This window comes from Leopardus geoffroyi, chromosome B2, assembly GCF_018350155.1.
Source record: "Leopardus geoffroyi isolate Oge1 chromosome B2, O.geoffroyi_Oge1_pat1.0, whole genome shotgun sequence".
Classification (NCBI taxonomy): Eukaryota; Metazoa; Chordata; class Mammalia; order Carnivora; family Felidae; genus Leopardus; species Leopardus geoffroyi.
In genome coordinates, this window is record NC_059332.1 from 125,547,881 (window position 1) to 125,563,697 (window position 15,817).

The following is a 15,817-nucleotide window of genomic DNA, read 5'->3' on the forward strand; positions in this document are numbered from 1 at the left end:
AAATATTGCTTTCTATTCATTACAATGCAGCAATTATGTTTTTAAAATGACTAATTCAATTTGTCATGAACCTTTAAATATAATGTTACTATTTTTCTCATTCCAGGAACATGTCATTTTTTAATTTTTATCTAAAAATTTTTTTAATGTATATATATATATATATATATATATTTTTTTTTTTTTTTTTTTTTTTGAGAGAGAGAGAGAGAATGAGCAGAGGAGGGGCAGAGAAAGAGGGAGACACAGAACCCAAAGCAGGCTCCAGGCTCTGAACTGTCAGCACAGAGCCAGACGTGGGACTTGAACTCACGAACCATGAGATGGTGACCTGAGCCGAAGTCGGACTCTTAACCGACCGAGCCACCTAGGAGCCCCAGGAACATGTAACTTCTTAAGTAAAATTACTAGCACATACGCCATCCTTAATTCTGGAATAGTGCATAGCAACACTGACTAATATAGTAGCCACTAGGTGTATAAGGCTATCAAGCACCTGAAATGTTCTGTAAGTATAAAATACACCTTAGACTTCAAAGACGGTACAAAACAAGGAATGTATAATATCTCATTAATAATTTTTATAGGTGGTAATGATAGTATCTTGGCTATACTGGGTTAGAACATATTATTAAAGTTAATTTCACATTTTTTAATGTGGCTAATAGAAAATTTTAAATTACATGTGTGGCTCACAGTTATATTTCTATTGGACAGTACCGGTCTATATTATGCAATTAAATAAATGGATAAAGATTGTCTTAATATTTCACGTGTACATTACCGAAAGTTCTTTTCGACAAAGATCATGCTGCGGGCTACTTTGTACCCTCCCATACTGGCAAACTGTTGCTGGCACATCCCTGATATTTAATAAATACTTCTTGGGGCGCCTGGGTGGCTCGGTCGGTTGAGCGTCCGACTTTGGCTCAGGGCATGATCTCGTGGTCTGTGAGTTCGAGCCCCGCGTCAGGCTCTGTGCTGACAGCTCAGAGCCTGGAGCCTGTTTCGGATTCTGTGTCTCCCTCTCTCTCTGCCCCTCCCCTGTTCATGCTCTGTCTCTCTCTGTCTCAAAAACAAATAAACGTTAAAAAAAAAAAAAAAATAAATAAATAAATACTTCTTAACTGTTTGATAAACCTTAGTTTTTGCTTTTTTAAGTTAAAATTCCACATTGTTTAGCTACATGTTGATATTCCTGAGAGAATAGGAAAAGATGGCAAAATTCTGTATAGAAACTGAAGAGTAGGAATTGGGTAGGAAAAATGTTAATTGGCAAACACTTTAATATTTTTTTCATCAAAAATAACGGTCTTGAATTATAGAGTAATAGGAAGTATATGTTATACTTAGTGCAGCCTATGTAGAAACAAAGTATTTTCAAAGACTGAATCCATTTTTATATTAATAGGGACCTCTACTTGCTTCAATAGTCTTTCTTTTTTTTTTTTTTTTGCCCATTGGTAGAGTACTGTGAAACACGAATTACTTAATCATAACAGAAGGAGCAGGCTACAGATTGATTATTCATCTCACCGGCTGTTATCTGAATGAAGATCCATGATCACTGCCCCAGGCCAAATAGCCAGGTCCTGCTTGGAGAAGTGTTCGATATGAGATCTTCTTGAATTATGATTTTGCATTACGTAGACTCTGAAAGATACAAAGTGTACCCTCTCAGCTTTCTTTTAGTGAGAAAAAGATAGGCCTCAAAGGATCTGAGAGTCACCTTATACTTCATCTGACATGAGAAACCCAGGCAGAATTAGAATCTTTTGGTGGTAGGGAACAGAGACGCATTCAAAGTCACGCCCCAAGTGCTTGGTATCCACTACGAAAGGGTAACTAGAATACAGTTTGGAAAGTGGAGGGATCCAGCGCAGCCTTGGGGACCTGGATAGTCACACCCCCCTGGGGAGCAGGTGTTTTTGTCGCTCTTAATCCATCACTGGGTCTCACTTCTCTTAGACTTTGCTTCTACCATTTCTGACCCCACCTTCTGCTTCACCCCAGGGAGTTTCTGCTTACTCAAGTGCTTGGCTTTCTGGAGGCCCATTTTCTCTACCCCAGCCTCAAGTTCTCTCTCAGCTTCAGCCTTTCTATGGGATAGCTCATTTTCTGCTCTCCCCTTTCAATTTCCAAGGGAGAATCCTATTGCTTAGTTAATTATCAGAGTCCCTGTTTGGTGAGGGCTGTTTGTTTGTTCCAGGTCACCTTCTTGGATGATGGCCAGTTTATGGATTGTGTGCTCTTGGGTCACATGGTCACCACTAATCCAATCAGCTTGGGGAGGGGTTGGTAGTTATTAGTGCAACCTTTGCCTTAGGGAAGTTTGGGTCATTTCTCTGAGCAGGGCTTCAGTTTCCTTTTGTTTACTTTTCAAACTTTATTTATTTTGAGAGATAGCCAGCGAGAGAGAGAATCCCAAGTAGGCTCCAGGCTCTGAGCTCAGAGCCGAACTTGGTGGGCTCCATCTAACAAAGTGAGATCGTGACCTGGGCAGAAATCAAGAGTCCCACCTTTAACGGACTGGGCCACCTAGGTGTCCTCCTTTTTGAAGGGACTCTCGGTATAGCAAGTATGTCTCTCTTTCCTTTTCTCTCCTCTTTCTTTCTGTGTTGCGTGCTCTCACACGCGCGTACACACACACACACACACACACACACACACACACTGAGTAAAACAACAGTGACCAAAATAAAGGGAGTATGAATAGGTTGAATTGTGCAGTTAAATATAGGATATTGAATGAAGAGAAGAAAGTTATATTCACTCAGGATCAAGAACTAACATTGTCCAAACAAAATTTCTTTGCAGTAGAACAAATTAGTTTTCAAGAATACTCCCCCCTCCGCCCCCCCCCCCCCCAACAGTCTATCCTGCTGCCCTGTTCCTGGTTTTCTGGACACCCCCGCTCCTGGCATAGAGAACCAATGTCACGTTCCTTCTAGGAGATCTCAGCAGTCGTCACGTTGTGGGCGCGTTCTTTCTTATGTTAAAAAAGAGAGATCCTGGCAGGAAATCAATGCCCAGGATCCGAGGTGGAGGTTGGGAATCATTGGCACCGAGTGGCGCGGAGGAACGGTGGCGCTCTTGGAAGTTCTGAGTCCATATTCCTAGAAGCCTCGGGCGCCCCGCCACCTGCCGGGAGTCGGCCCCCTTCTCCGGCTCTCCTCTCCCGAGTTTCCTTCTCATAGGCTTGTCCCTGGGAGTGTGGGCGGCCCCTTTCCCGAGCGCTTAAACTCACCTCCCACCCCCGCCCCCCCTCCTCCACACCAGCCTTTCTCCTCGCCTCAGTCACTTCCTTCCCCAGCCTCTTCCTCCTCGGTGAGTTGAACACATTAGCCAGGTCCCGACCGACTCTGCACCGGCTTTTTCCGAGAAAAGATAAAGAGGCGGAGAGGTGAGTGGGTCTCCCGGGAAGGTGATGGGCAGTCATAAAGGATGGACCGGGGGTGTCCGGTGGAGGCTAGGCAGACGGGGGATCGGGGGCTGCGGGTGGGGAGCCGGGACCGGGAGGGACCGAGGCGCGGGGAGGCTGTAACTGGAATTGGGCTGAGACCCGGCAGAGGGGGTATCGGGTGGGCGCGCCCCTACGCCCCCAGTTCTGCCGACTTCCGCATCGGCTCACGTGACATCGTGCCGGCCCGGGATGGGGGGGCGGGGAGAGAAACCGGTAGCCAGGTGAAGGCTTGCTCCGCGGTGCAGCGTGTCCGCTTTGCACTTGCCGGTGGCGCGGGAGCGCGATCTGCAGAGCGGGGCGGGGGAGGGCTGGGGGTGAGGGGACAGGCTCCCCCGAGGACTGCGGTGGCCCCGCGGCCGCGGACTCTGCGGCGCCGGCGGTGGGTGCGGTCCCGTAGGCTCCAAATCGTGGGTGTGGAGGGTGAGGGTGGTGCGAGACCCTGGGGGCGCGGGGAACCCCGAGCGGGGTCGACTGCCGTCACCCGGTTTGGGCGCTGGCTTTCTCGGCTCACCGGGGTGCACCGGCCACCGGGGGAGCGCGGGGCGCGCGGCGCTGGCGCGGACTCGCGGAGACAAAGGCTTCCGGGACTCGGCCCTTCCCGCGGGGGCTGCCCCGGAGTCCGCGGTGCGGTCCGGGCCCCGACTCCCCCGCTCCCCAGCCCTACACTGGTGCGGGTGGTGACCGTGTGATGGCCTGCAGGGGACTGGGGCTGGGGACCCCTTCCGGGCCAGCTCCCAAACTTGGAGCAGTGATGACCAAATATGGAGCGTGTGCGCGCCAGCGGGCTGGCAGGAAGGAACCCGAGTCCTCCTTTGACCCCCACCAGCTGCTAGTCTGGGACTGCGAAGGACCGCTGAAAGAAGTGGCCAGCCCCCAGCGTGCCGCTGTACCGCCGGCTGCTGATTCCCAGGCGTCCCCACCCCAGCAGGCTTTATTCCTCGAACGTGAGAAAATCTCCGTGTATTGCCTCTAAACAAACAAACAAGACAAAAACTGTGAGAAGGTCATTAAATATATTAAGTGTATATGTCAGCATGTGTGCCAACCCTCCGACGTTCCGCTTTCTTTGTGGTGCCCACGCACAATGCCTAATTAGATTCTGACACAGTTAGAGGGCCCGACTAGCATCTGCCACCGCCTTCCCTTGAGCTTGAGCCTCCCACTGAAAATCTCTTTCTTCCCCTTAGACTTGCTCTGCTGATGGCCTCTCCTCATTGTTCTTGATCTTGCCGCTTACCCCCAGTCCCAGGCTTCTGTCCTTACAAAATGTCATGGGCTTTCCAATGTGTAACAACAATGAGTATCCTGTCCCCCGCCCCCACTTTGTCCCTGCTAAGAAAATAAATACATAAATAAATAAATAAATAAATAAATAAATAAATCATGCCAAATTATGTATGTAGCAATAGTTCCTAATCCTGTTATTTTCCTACTGGTAGGGGTCTGGGCAGGGAGCCTTTCTTGCTTTGTAAGTGTTCTGCCTTAGTAAGTGCTCAGCATGCAGTATTTCAAACACGACTCACTATTATATTTAGCACACTTTGCATACTAACCAGGAAGAAGAGGAAGAAGAAGAAGAAAAGAAAAAAAAAAAAAAAAGCCAGAATGATGTTGTAGAAACAGCATATGATTGTGGGACAACAGCATTGAAGTGAGCCAGTTTCATCATCCGTAAAATGGCGATAAATAATAAATACTTTGCAAAGTTTTCTTAGGATTACGTGAATTAACACAGATAAGGAGTTTCGTGTGTAATTAACTATACAAAAAAAATGCTGGTTGCTTTCCTTTCTTTAAACGGAACCTGCATACATCTGCTTAATTTGAGGCAGGTATTCACATTAATAGTGGGATTTCCTCGTTGAGTCTCATTATTAAAGGAGAGCTAGGTCTGAAGTGTGCTGCTGATTATGGGGGCAAGTAGGGGGAGAGGGTAGTGTTAAAGAGATAAATGTTCCAAGTGGGAGGAAGCCAGAGAGTCAGAACTGGAGAGGATCATGATTCCCTTCGGCATTTGACTCCTTTTCCTGTCCAGTGAGGGCTAATTTCCTCAGTAGCCCTCACAGATCCATACTGCTGCCTCAATGCTACCAATAACAAGTGCAAACTAATTGTTGGTGTTGCTTGTTAGGAAAATGTTCTCTTATATGGCTCCCCAATCCGCTCTTACGTCTATCCATCCTGCCCACACTACCACACACATGCCATCAAGGGAGCTTTCATTTTAAAAAACAGGGGCAGGTCTCCTCTAGACTGACTTCATGGGTCAAGGGTCTTTAGTGTACAAGCCTGAAGAAGGCCTAGTGAACCAAGGTAGGTCTCTCCACTCCTATTGGTCCTGGACTCCTCTCTGAGATGAATGGTCCTCACCACAGGTCTCCATTGCCCTCAGGCGGTAGCGGGCACTGCCCAGGGAAGGATGCGGTGCCCTGCGTGTGACCCAGCAGCATCACCGCGCGAATCTAAGAGTATTAAAATTGCCCTGTTATTGATCTGCTTTCCCCACGAGTCCTCAGGCTCGGGGAAGGTGGGGAGTGTGTTCCTTTATCTTGGCACTCCAGCTTCTGGCTGAGGACCTGCCTCAAAGCGCTGTGCTTTTCCTCCTTTGCTTCTGGGCTTTTGCACACACTCTTCCCCATTCATAGAGCACCCTTTGTCGACGGTCTTCCCAGTTCACCTCTCTCCACTGACCTCTACAGAGTCCTCTGTGGCTTCCTCCTTTGTCCTCCCCTAATGGTTGGACTCACCACTCAAGGAATGCTATCACATTGCTATTTTCCAACCCGCGTCTTTCTCTGTTCCGAACAGTGAGTTCCCTGAGGGCAGGTCCTGTGTCACTCGCCTTTGTAATTTTGGTGCAGGGCAGAGCACCATGAGGTTGGGCTTAGAGTTAATAGTGGGTACAAGGAAAATAGCTGCACTGTCCCCATTATCCTGTGTAGAATAGGAAGAGGGTCAGCCCAAAGGGAAAGATATAAAGAGGGGAAATGGAGGTAGTCTGGTGTCATGTACACCACACAAGTATTTTTAGGAAGAGAGACATGGTAAATTAACAATGACAAATGCAACATGAAAAAAAAAAAAAAAAGAAATGGCCCTTGGATTTGGCAAGATGTGGTTAATGGGATATAGAAATGGTAATAATATAGACTTACTTTCTTCCTCAGGCAACAATGAATGTGGATCACGAAGTTAACCTCCTAGTGGAGGAAATTCATCGTCTGGGTTCAAAAAGTAAGTATGAGGGGCGCCTGGGTGGCTCAGTTGGTGAAGCGTCCAACTCTTGATCTCAGCTCAGATCATGACCTCACGGTTCGTGAGTTCAAGCCCCGCATCGGGCTCTGCGCTGATGGTGCAGAGCCTGCTTGGGATTTTGTCTTTCCTTCTCTCTGCCTCTCCCCTGCTTGTGCGCGCTCTCTCTCTCTCTCTCTCCAAGTAAAAATAAATAAAACTTTAAAAAAATTTACAAAAGTAAGTATTATAACACAGACACAGTATCCTGAGTTCAACTCAGAGCAAGAAGGACCCAATGAAAGTGTCACCCAGGACGTCAGGACATAGTTATGGAAACTCCGCCCTCAGCCATGGAGTGATTTCTGAAGACACAGAGCCTTGGGGATATTGTGATTCTTGATGTAAGGAATAGTTGAGTTATTTCATTATCCTTTGAATGCAAAGAAAATTGCTGTGCTTTTTAATCTGGCTGCATTGAAATCTGGTAATTAAATCATGGTCAAATTTTTTTGTGCCACACTATTAAAGTTCATCTGTTTTTGCTTTATCTTGCCACCATCTTATAAACTTCCAAATGACTACGGACTCAGATTGAAATTATATTAAGTTGTCTTTATTTTCTCCCAATTCTTGAGTGTTGTACAGTCAAGTATTTTTATGTACATATAACTAAACTTTAGGTAATTAAAAAAAATTTTTTTAAATGTTTATTTATTTTTGACAGAGAGAGAGACAGACAGAGCATGAGTGGGGAAGGGGCAGAGAGAGAGGGAGACACAGTGTCTGAAACAGGCTCCAGGCTCTGAGCTGTCAGCACAGAGCCTGATGCGGGGCTTGAACTCACGTACGGCAAGATCATAACCTGAGCTGAAGTCGTATGCTCAACCGACTGAGCCACCCAGGCGCCCCTAGGTAACTTTTTTTAAGTGAGCTTTTCCTTTAGCAGCATGTAAACAGCTACCGTGAAATCAGTGCCATGTAAAATTGGTAGTTTTAGTGTCCTTTTCCAAGTTGTGATGAAAGTAACTATTACGTTTGTAGCTTTAGGTATTTGCACATCTCAGATAAGATATACAAGAGTTTGGGGGAACATTCTGAAAATTGTAAGAGCCATAGACATATTCAGCAACTAGGATAACGGAACTCTTAAGTTTTAAAATGACATCACGTAAGTGACCAACAGCTTTAAAAAGTACCTCATAGGCCTGTTTCATATTCTCTCTCACTCTCTCTCTGCCCCTCCCTGCTTGCACTCTCAAAAATAAATAAATATGCATTAAAATATTTTTAATAAAAATAAAATAAATAAATAAATGAAAAGTACCTCATAAGAGTTGTTTTGTCATCATAACTTGACTCTTCTTATAGCTCTGTCTGCTTTCGAATCACAGATCACCTGAAATAAGACATCCTTGGAATCCCATTGAGCCATTAGTATCAAATGTCCCCGGTAGTAGTTCTCTACTGCTGTGGTAACACTACCACAAACTTAGCGACATAAAACAACATGTTCCATATCTTAACTGTAATGGAGGTTGGGTGTCCGTCTTAGTCTGTTTAGGCTGTTGTAACAAATTACGACAGACCGGGTGGCTCATAAACAGCAGAAGTTTAATTCTCCCATAGTTCTAGAGGCTGGAAGTCCACCGTCAGGGTGCCAGACCAGTGAGGTGAGAGCCCTCCTCCACTTGTAGATTTGTTGTATCCTCATATGGTGAAAGGGGCTGGGATCTCTTTGCAGCCTCTCTTATAAAGGAAGTGATTCTTATGACTCATGACCCTCATGACTTGAGCACCTCCCAAAGGCCCCACCTACCAATATTATTACCTTTGGGGGTTAGGATTTGCATATGAATTTTGAGAGGACACCAACATTCAGACCATAGCAGATTCTGATAAGGGTCTCCTTGGGCTAAAATCAAGGTGTTGGCAAGAGTGTATTCCTTTCTGGAAGTTCTGGAGCATCTGTTTCCTAGTCTTTTTCTAGCTTCTAGGGTCAACCTGCATTCCTTGGTTTGTGTCCCCCTTTCTCCATCTTCAAAGCCTGCAACAGCTGGTTGTGCCCTCATATTACATCAGTCTGAGGTCCTTTTCTGCTTCTCCCTTCCATTCTTAAGGACACTTGTGACTACATTGGGCTCCCCCAGATAAGTCCAGGATAATCTCCCCATTTCAAGACCCTTCATTTTATCACATCTACAAATTTCCATTTGCCTTATAAGGACACATACGGTTTCTTGGGATTAGGACATGGAAGTCTTCGGGGAGCAGTGTGGAGTGCTGACATTCAACTTCAGCGTGGTCCTAGAGAAGTAGATTATTGGAAGCTATAGTACTTGGGGCACTTAATAAAGCCTTGAATATCAGGCAAGACTTTGAAGTACAGGGCAGGTCAGTAAAGGAGGAAACGCATGAGCTGAATTTGGAGTGTTTGTGGAGACCACTAGGGAGGTGTGGAGAACGTAACTTACTTGGTTCTCCGATCAAACAAATGCAGCATCTTTCCTAACCCCATTTTTCTCCCACCCAGTTCACTCCATCCACTTGATGGAAGTTTCCCGAGTCTTATTTTCCATAGTGATTTCTCTACCTGTGTTCCTCATTTCTACCTTTCCAATTTCTCCAGAGTTCTGTGAGGTCATGTTGCTCTTGGGAGTAGTATTATTGTTTAGATTGTTAACAATATTAAAGATGTGTTTCCAAAGATTTGTAGGATTTTCTTCTCTCTTAGATCTTTCTCCACGTTAGCCTAAGGTTTATTGGTCAGATTGAATTGCATTTAAAGTTCTAACCTTTACCCTAGAACAGTGTTATTATTCTACTAGGGCAAACTGAACCTGTACTTAAAATTAGCAACTTTCCAAACTAGGAGACCAAAGTGTAATTATCATAATTTCTGTGAGGATGAAACATTTCGAACTTTGCCACTTCCCCGGGCCTCCTTGACTAACTTGTTCCTGGAAATAGATGACTTATTGAGTTGGAAGGCATCTATGGGGATATGTTATGGTTAACTATATAAATTGCGTCTGGGATAATTTTGACTAATGTAAATTACGATTTAGATTAATTATTTTTAGACTAATCTAAATGTGATGTACTAGGTGAAGTTGGAAATGGATGGATTTAGTTGTATCTTTTTTTTTTTTTTTTTTTTTAAAGTCCTATAAAGGACACCTGAAGGGTGTCTGGGTGGCTCAGTTAGTTGGTTAAGCAACCAAATTCGGCTCAGGTCATGATCTCACGGCTTGTGAGTTCAAGCCCCGTGTTGGGCTCTGTGCTGACAGCTCAGAGTCTGGAGCATCTTCAGATTCTGTGTCTTTCTCTCTCTCTCTCTCTGCCCCTCCCCTGTTCACACTGTCTCTCTCTGTCTCTCAAAAATAAATAAACATTAAAAAAAATTAAAAAAAGAAAAAGGACACCTGGGTGGCTCAGTCAGTTAAGCATCTGACTTCGGTTCAGGTCATGATCTCATGGTTCATGAGTTTGAGCCCCACTCCGACCAGGCTCTGTGCTGACAGCTCACAGCCTGGAGCCTGCTTCAGATTCTGTGTCTCCCTCTCCCTCTGCCCCTCCCCCATTTAAATATTTAAAATAAATGTTAACTCAAAAATAAAAAAATAGAATAAAATAAAGTGTTTTTATTTTTCATCCAGTAGAAAAAAATAAGTGGATAAAGATTATCTGGAGATTTAAATTCTTTCATTCAGCAAATATTTCTTGAGAGCTGCCTTTTGTGCTCAAGTACGGGACATGTGGAAATAAATAAAATTCCATCTCAGCCCCTGTGGGCCTCTGTAAGTAGTGGGAAGACAGGCAGATCAACTGGACACTTGTATTGGGAAGTGGTTAAGAGCATGAGCTCTGGAGTCAGACTCTTTAGGAATGAATCCCAGCTCCCTTACCACTTACTGTGTGACCTTGGGCACATTGCTAAACATTCTTGTGCCTTGGTTTCCTTACTTGGATAATAATACTCTATTTCAATGATTCAAAGACACTTTTCCCCCCATACTATTTTTTTTTAAGTTTCTTTCTTTCTTTCTTTCTTTCTTTCTTTCTTTCTTTCTTTCTTGAGAAAGAGAAAGAGAGAGAGAGAGCACACGCATATGCTCTCAGGGGAGGGACAGAGAAAGAGGGAGACAGAGAGAATCTCAAGCAGGCTCCACACGGTCAGTGCAGAGCCTGACATGGGGCTCGAACTCACTAACCGTGAGATCATGACCTGAGCCAAAGTCAAGAGTCGGACACTTAACTGACTGAGCCATCCAGGTGCACCCTCCTCCCCTCACTTAAAAATCTCCAAAAATAAGGATGCATCTTATTATACATGGTGTGCTATGGTTAAATTGGCAGTTTATTTTTAAGAGAGAAAGACAGAGCACGAGCCAGAGAGGGGCAGAAAGAGAAGGAGACACAGAATCCGAAGCAGGCTCCAGGCTCCACACTGTCAGCACAGAGCCCGATGTGGGGATCAAACTCAAAAACTGTGAGATCATGACCTGAGCCAAAGTCGGATGGAGGCTCAACCTACTGAGCCACCCAGGCACCCTTGGCAGTTTAATTAGAACATAAAATAATGGTGTTTCTTGCAACCAATTGTGCCTTACCTTTCATAAAATGAGGATGAAGTGAGTTTTAATTGCTGAGTTAAAATGCACTGAACATTTAAGTGAGCTAAAATGCACTGAATAGTTCTAGGAACATAGCAAGTACTCAATACACATTAGCTGTTACTATAATTGATGGTGAGTGCTTTGATACATACTTAATTTTATAAGAAGAGTTATTAACTCAACTGAGGGAATCACAGAGGACTTCTCAGAAAAGGTGACGTTTGAGCCCATTCTGGAAGAAAAAGAATTTAGCTAGAGGAAGGGGTCTGGGATGCTGGGCAGATGGCTCAACATGGGCAAAACTGCTAGGGCACAATCTCTCATGTCACCCTGGGTAACAGCAAGTCGTTGATTTTGACTGGATCCAAAGGTGCAGAGAATGATATGGCAGAAGACGAGGGGAGAGGGAGTGCAAGGGCCAGAGAGTGAAGGGTCTTACCTGCCATGCCATGGGCATCACTATTTGAAGGTGGTAGGGAGCCATTGGGAGGTTAAAGTAGAAGAGTATCATCAACAAGGGGTACCTGGCTGGCTTAGTCAGTGGAGCCTGTGACTCTTGATCTTGGGGTCATGAGTTCGAGCCCCATATTGAGGGTAGGGTTTACTTAAAAAAAAAAAATCAATCGGATTGGCATCTTAAAGGTTTCTTTCACATTTTTTATTCTGCACCAATATGGAGGACGTACTGGGGACAGACATGGAGAAAGGGAGGCTGGTGAGGAGTCTTGCAGTTAGTTATCCACAGGACACAACTCCAGGCTGAACCAAGAAATTAATTGCCAATGGAGAGGAGACGAGAGCAACAGAAGATACGAAGGAAATGGAATCACTTGTGAGATTGAAGAGTGAGTGGGCAGAGCTCCAAGATTACACCCAGGTTTCTGCCTTTGGTGCCTTTCAAAAATTTAACCTGAATTGAGAATTTACCATATGTTGAGCTCTTCATAAAAGCCTTTACGTCTAGGGGTGCCTGGGTGGCTCAGTCGGTTAAGCGTCTGACTTCAGCTCAGGTCACGAGCTCACAGTTCATGAGTTCAAGCCCCGCGTCGGGCTCTGTGCTGACAGCCTGGAGTCTGCTTCTGATTCTGTGTCTTCCTCTTTCTCTGTCCTTCCCCCATTCACACTCTCTCTATCTCTCTCAAAAATAACTAAACATTAAAAAAAAAAAGAAACAAAGCCTTTATGCCTAATCTATCTTTTCATCTTTGCAACAATCCGTGAGGGGTACTTTGACCTTCATTGTATAGATGAGGGAAGTGCCGCTCAGAGAGCTTGGAGGCCCTGTTCAAGGTTACCCAGCAGCTCCTGTTATTTCCGTGACCAGTAAAAGGTTCTTATTGCGAACAAAGGGTCCTGCCGCTGGAAATTGAAAAGTCAAAGTTTAATTTTTTTTTTTAATGTTTTATTTATTCTTGAGAGAGAGAGGGAGAGAGAGACAGAGGATGAGTGAGGGAGGGGCAGAGAGAGAGCGGGACACGGAATCCGAAGCAGGCTCCAGGCTCTGAGCTGTCAGCACAGAGCCCGATAACGGGGCTCGAACCCACAAGCAGTGAGGTCATGACCTGAGGCGAAGTCGGATGCTCAACCGACTGAGCCACCCAGGCACCCCATTTGCACTCCTTTTAAAGGTCAGGGCCAGTGCTGCTTCCTCCATAGTCTTCCCCTCCCGTTCTAGCCCAGAGTCATGTTGCCTTTCTCCAAACTGCAGGGGATACTGTCTTGGCTCCTTACTGGACATCCAATCACACACTACTTTGCACTGTCGCTTTACTTTACTATGTGTATATTTCTTATTTCCTTGTGGGAAATAAAAGCCATTTCTTCGAAAGCTAGGAAGTGACTCCACACTTCCGTCTACTTGCCTCCAGTGCCCAGCACTGATTGATTCTTAACCAAAGATCCACCTTTTGTTTACCTTATTTTCTTAAAAAAGACTTAATTTTTTAAAGCAGTTTTAGACTACAATAAAACTGAGAGGAAGGTACAGAGATTTCCTGTATACCTGTTATCCCCACACATGTATAGCTCCCCCATTATCAGCATCCCCCACCAGAATTGTGCATTTGTTACAGTTGATCATCTACATTAGCACATTAACACATCATCAACCACAGTCCGTAATTTATGATTCACTCTTGGTGGTGTACATTCTGTGGGTATGGATAAGTGTATAATGACACGTATCCATCAGTATAGTATTTTACGGAATGTATTCACTGCTCTCGAAATCCTCTGTGCGCTGCCTGTTTGTCTCCCCCGCCCAACTCCTGAAGCCCACTGATCTTTTTATTTAATTTTATCTTTTTCCTTTGTTTTGCCTTTTCCAGAATGTCCTGTAGTTGGAATCATACAGCGTGTAGCCTTTTCAGATTGCCTTCTCTTCGTAATATTATATTTCGAGATAGAGAGAGAGCAGAGCAAGCATGGGTTGGGGAGGGGCAGTGGATGAGAGAGAGAGAGAGAGAGAAAGAGAGGGAGGGAGGGAGGGAGGGAGGGAGGGAGGGAGGGAGGGAGGGAGACAGAGACAGAGAATATTAAGCAAACTCCATGCCCATCTGGGACCCCATGGGTCCTCATGGGACCTCATGACCTGAGCTGAAATTAAGGGTCAGATGCTTAACCGACTAAGCCACCCAGGTGCCCTGGTGCCTGGGGTTTCTTCATTTTTTTTTTTTTTTTTTTTAATGTTTACTTTTGAGAGAGACAGACAGACAGACAGACGGACACAGAGAGAGAGACAGAGGACGAGCAGGGGTGGGGCAGAGAGAGAGGGGGACACAGAATCCTAAGCAGGCTCCAGGCTCTGAGCTGTCAGCACAGAGCCCGACGTGGGGCTCAAAGTCACAAACTGTGGGATCATGACCTGAGACGAAGTCGGATGCCCAACCGACTGAGCCACCAGACTTCCCAAGGGATTTCTTCATTTTTAAGGTCACCAGTTCCTTTCTAGGAGTACTGAGTGTGTTTAGAGCACACTTCAGAGAAACACCACTCCTGACCTAAAGCTTCTCCAATATTTGTTATTTTTATTGATGCAGCAACGCCACAATTAAAAAATCAAAATATAGAGGGAATTGGTCCACAGTAGTAACATTGTGACACATTGGCTTTTTGTAAATGGGTCTTGGTTGTCCAGATGACACGAAGGCTAGGAGGTGTATAACACAGTGTACTTATTCCACCACTTTTTGGATCTGGCAAGAGATTACTTCGGATTTGAGCGTGAACTGTTAAATTGTAATCTTGGCGAATACAGTTAGATGTTTTTTTGTTTTTTTTTTAATGTTTTTATTTATTTTTGAGACAGAGATGGAGCATGAGCAGGGGAGGGGCAGAGAGATGGGGAGACACAGAATCTGAAGCAGGCTCCAGGCTCTGAGCTGTCAGCACAGAGCCCGACGCGGGGCTCGAACTCACGGAGTGTGAGATCGTGACCTGAGCCGAAGTCGGACGCTCAACTGACTGAGCCACCCAAGGCGTCCCAGATGTTTTTTTTTTAAAGATTAGGTAAATCTGCCATTTATGGGGGCAAGAAATAGACTTTGCATTGACTAACACTGTATTCTCTCAAATTAGATGCTGATGGGAAGTTAAGCGTGAAATTTGGGGTCCTCTTCCAAGATGACAAATGTGCCAATCTCTTTGAAGCATTGGTCGGAACTCTCAAGGCTGCCAAGCGAAGGAAGGTTGTTACGTACCCAGGAGAGCTACTCTTGCAAGGTGTTCATGATGATGTAGACATCATATTGCTGCAAGATTAATGTGGTTTGCATATCTTTGTTTATTGTTATTTTTTGTTTCTGGTAAACTGGAATATTAGGTCAAAGGACACACGTGAGCATACTTGATGTATTTTTTATAGAACTTTGAAAACAAAAGGAGACTCTTATTTTAAAAGTCTGCCCTTTTTTATACCTTGAGAAGAATTTATGTATTACACTGTAGAATAAACAAAACCTATCATTTTTCTCAGGAATCTGGTTGGAAAATGGGGGCTCTGAGGCTTTTCTGGTGGGGGTGCAAGGTGTTTCATAAATCATTCTTAGATACTTTCTACAGATATTTGACATTCCATAAAAGCAAGAGGCAGAACTGAAGATCAGCTCCCACAATGAATATTGTACTGTTTATGTAATAAAAACATATAACGATGTTAAAATTGTTGTATTGCCTTATTTTGCCATTTAAGATTTATGTGCCTCTCAAAATCAAGTTTTTGCATCAAGATTAGGTAACTGCAACAGAAGTTATCATAATTGGAAGAAAAAGTTTCTTGAAACTACAGGATTTTACAAGTAGAGGTGCCTGGGGCGCCTGGGTGGCTCAGTCATTTAAGCGTCCGACTTCGGCTTAGGTCATGATCTCACAGTTCATTGGGCTCTGTGCTGACAGCTCGGAGCCTGGAGCCTGCTTCAGATTCTGTGTCTCCCTCTCTCTCTGTCCTTCCCCTGCTTATGTTCTCTCTTTCTCTCTCTCTCAAAAATAAATAAATAAACATTAAAAA

The 15,817-nt window shown here is 44.8% G+C and overlaps 1 protein-coding gene across 2 annotated transcripts; it reads left to right on the top strand.

Moving 5' to 3' along the window:
* Positions 1–3,103: 3,103 nt before the first annotated feature.
* On the top strand, positions 3,104–15,472 carry ABRACL (ABRA C-terminal like). 2 transcript variants are annotated; one of them, XM_045499828.1, is made up of 3 exons: positions 3,104–3,327; positions 6,631–6,697; positions 14,890–15,472. In XM_045499828.1, the coding sequence occupies exons 2-3, from the start codon at positions 6,637–6,639 to the stop codon at positions 15,072–15,074; spliced, it is 246 nt and encodes an 81-aa protein (XP_045355784.1). In that variant the 5' UTR covers positions 3,104–3,327; positions 6,631–6,636; the 3' UTR covers positions 15,075–15,472. The 2 variants fall into 2 exon arrangements, with proteins under 2 accessions (XP_045355784.1, XP_045355783.1); XM_045499827.1 differs by having other exon boundaries at positions 3,114–3,403.
* The last annotated feature ends 345 nt before the right edge of the window (positions 15,473–15,817 follow it).

Excerpts from the sequence above, each read along its gene's own strand:
- ABRACL (XM_045499828.1), top strand. The coding sequence starts at position 6,637 with ATGAATGTGGATCACGAAGTTAACCTCCTAGTGGAGGAAATTCATCGT. Across the intron at positions 6,698-14,889 it reads TCATCGTCTGGGTTCAAAAA|ATGCTGATGGGAAGTTAAGC; the intron begins GTAAGTATGAGG and ends CTCTCAAATTAG.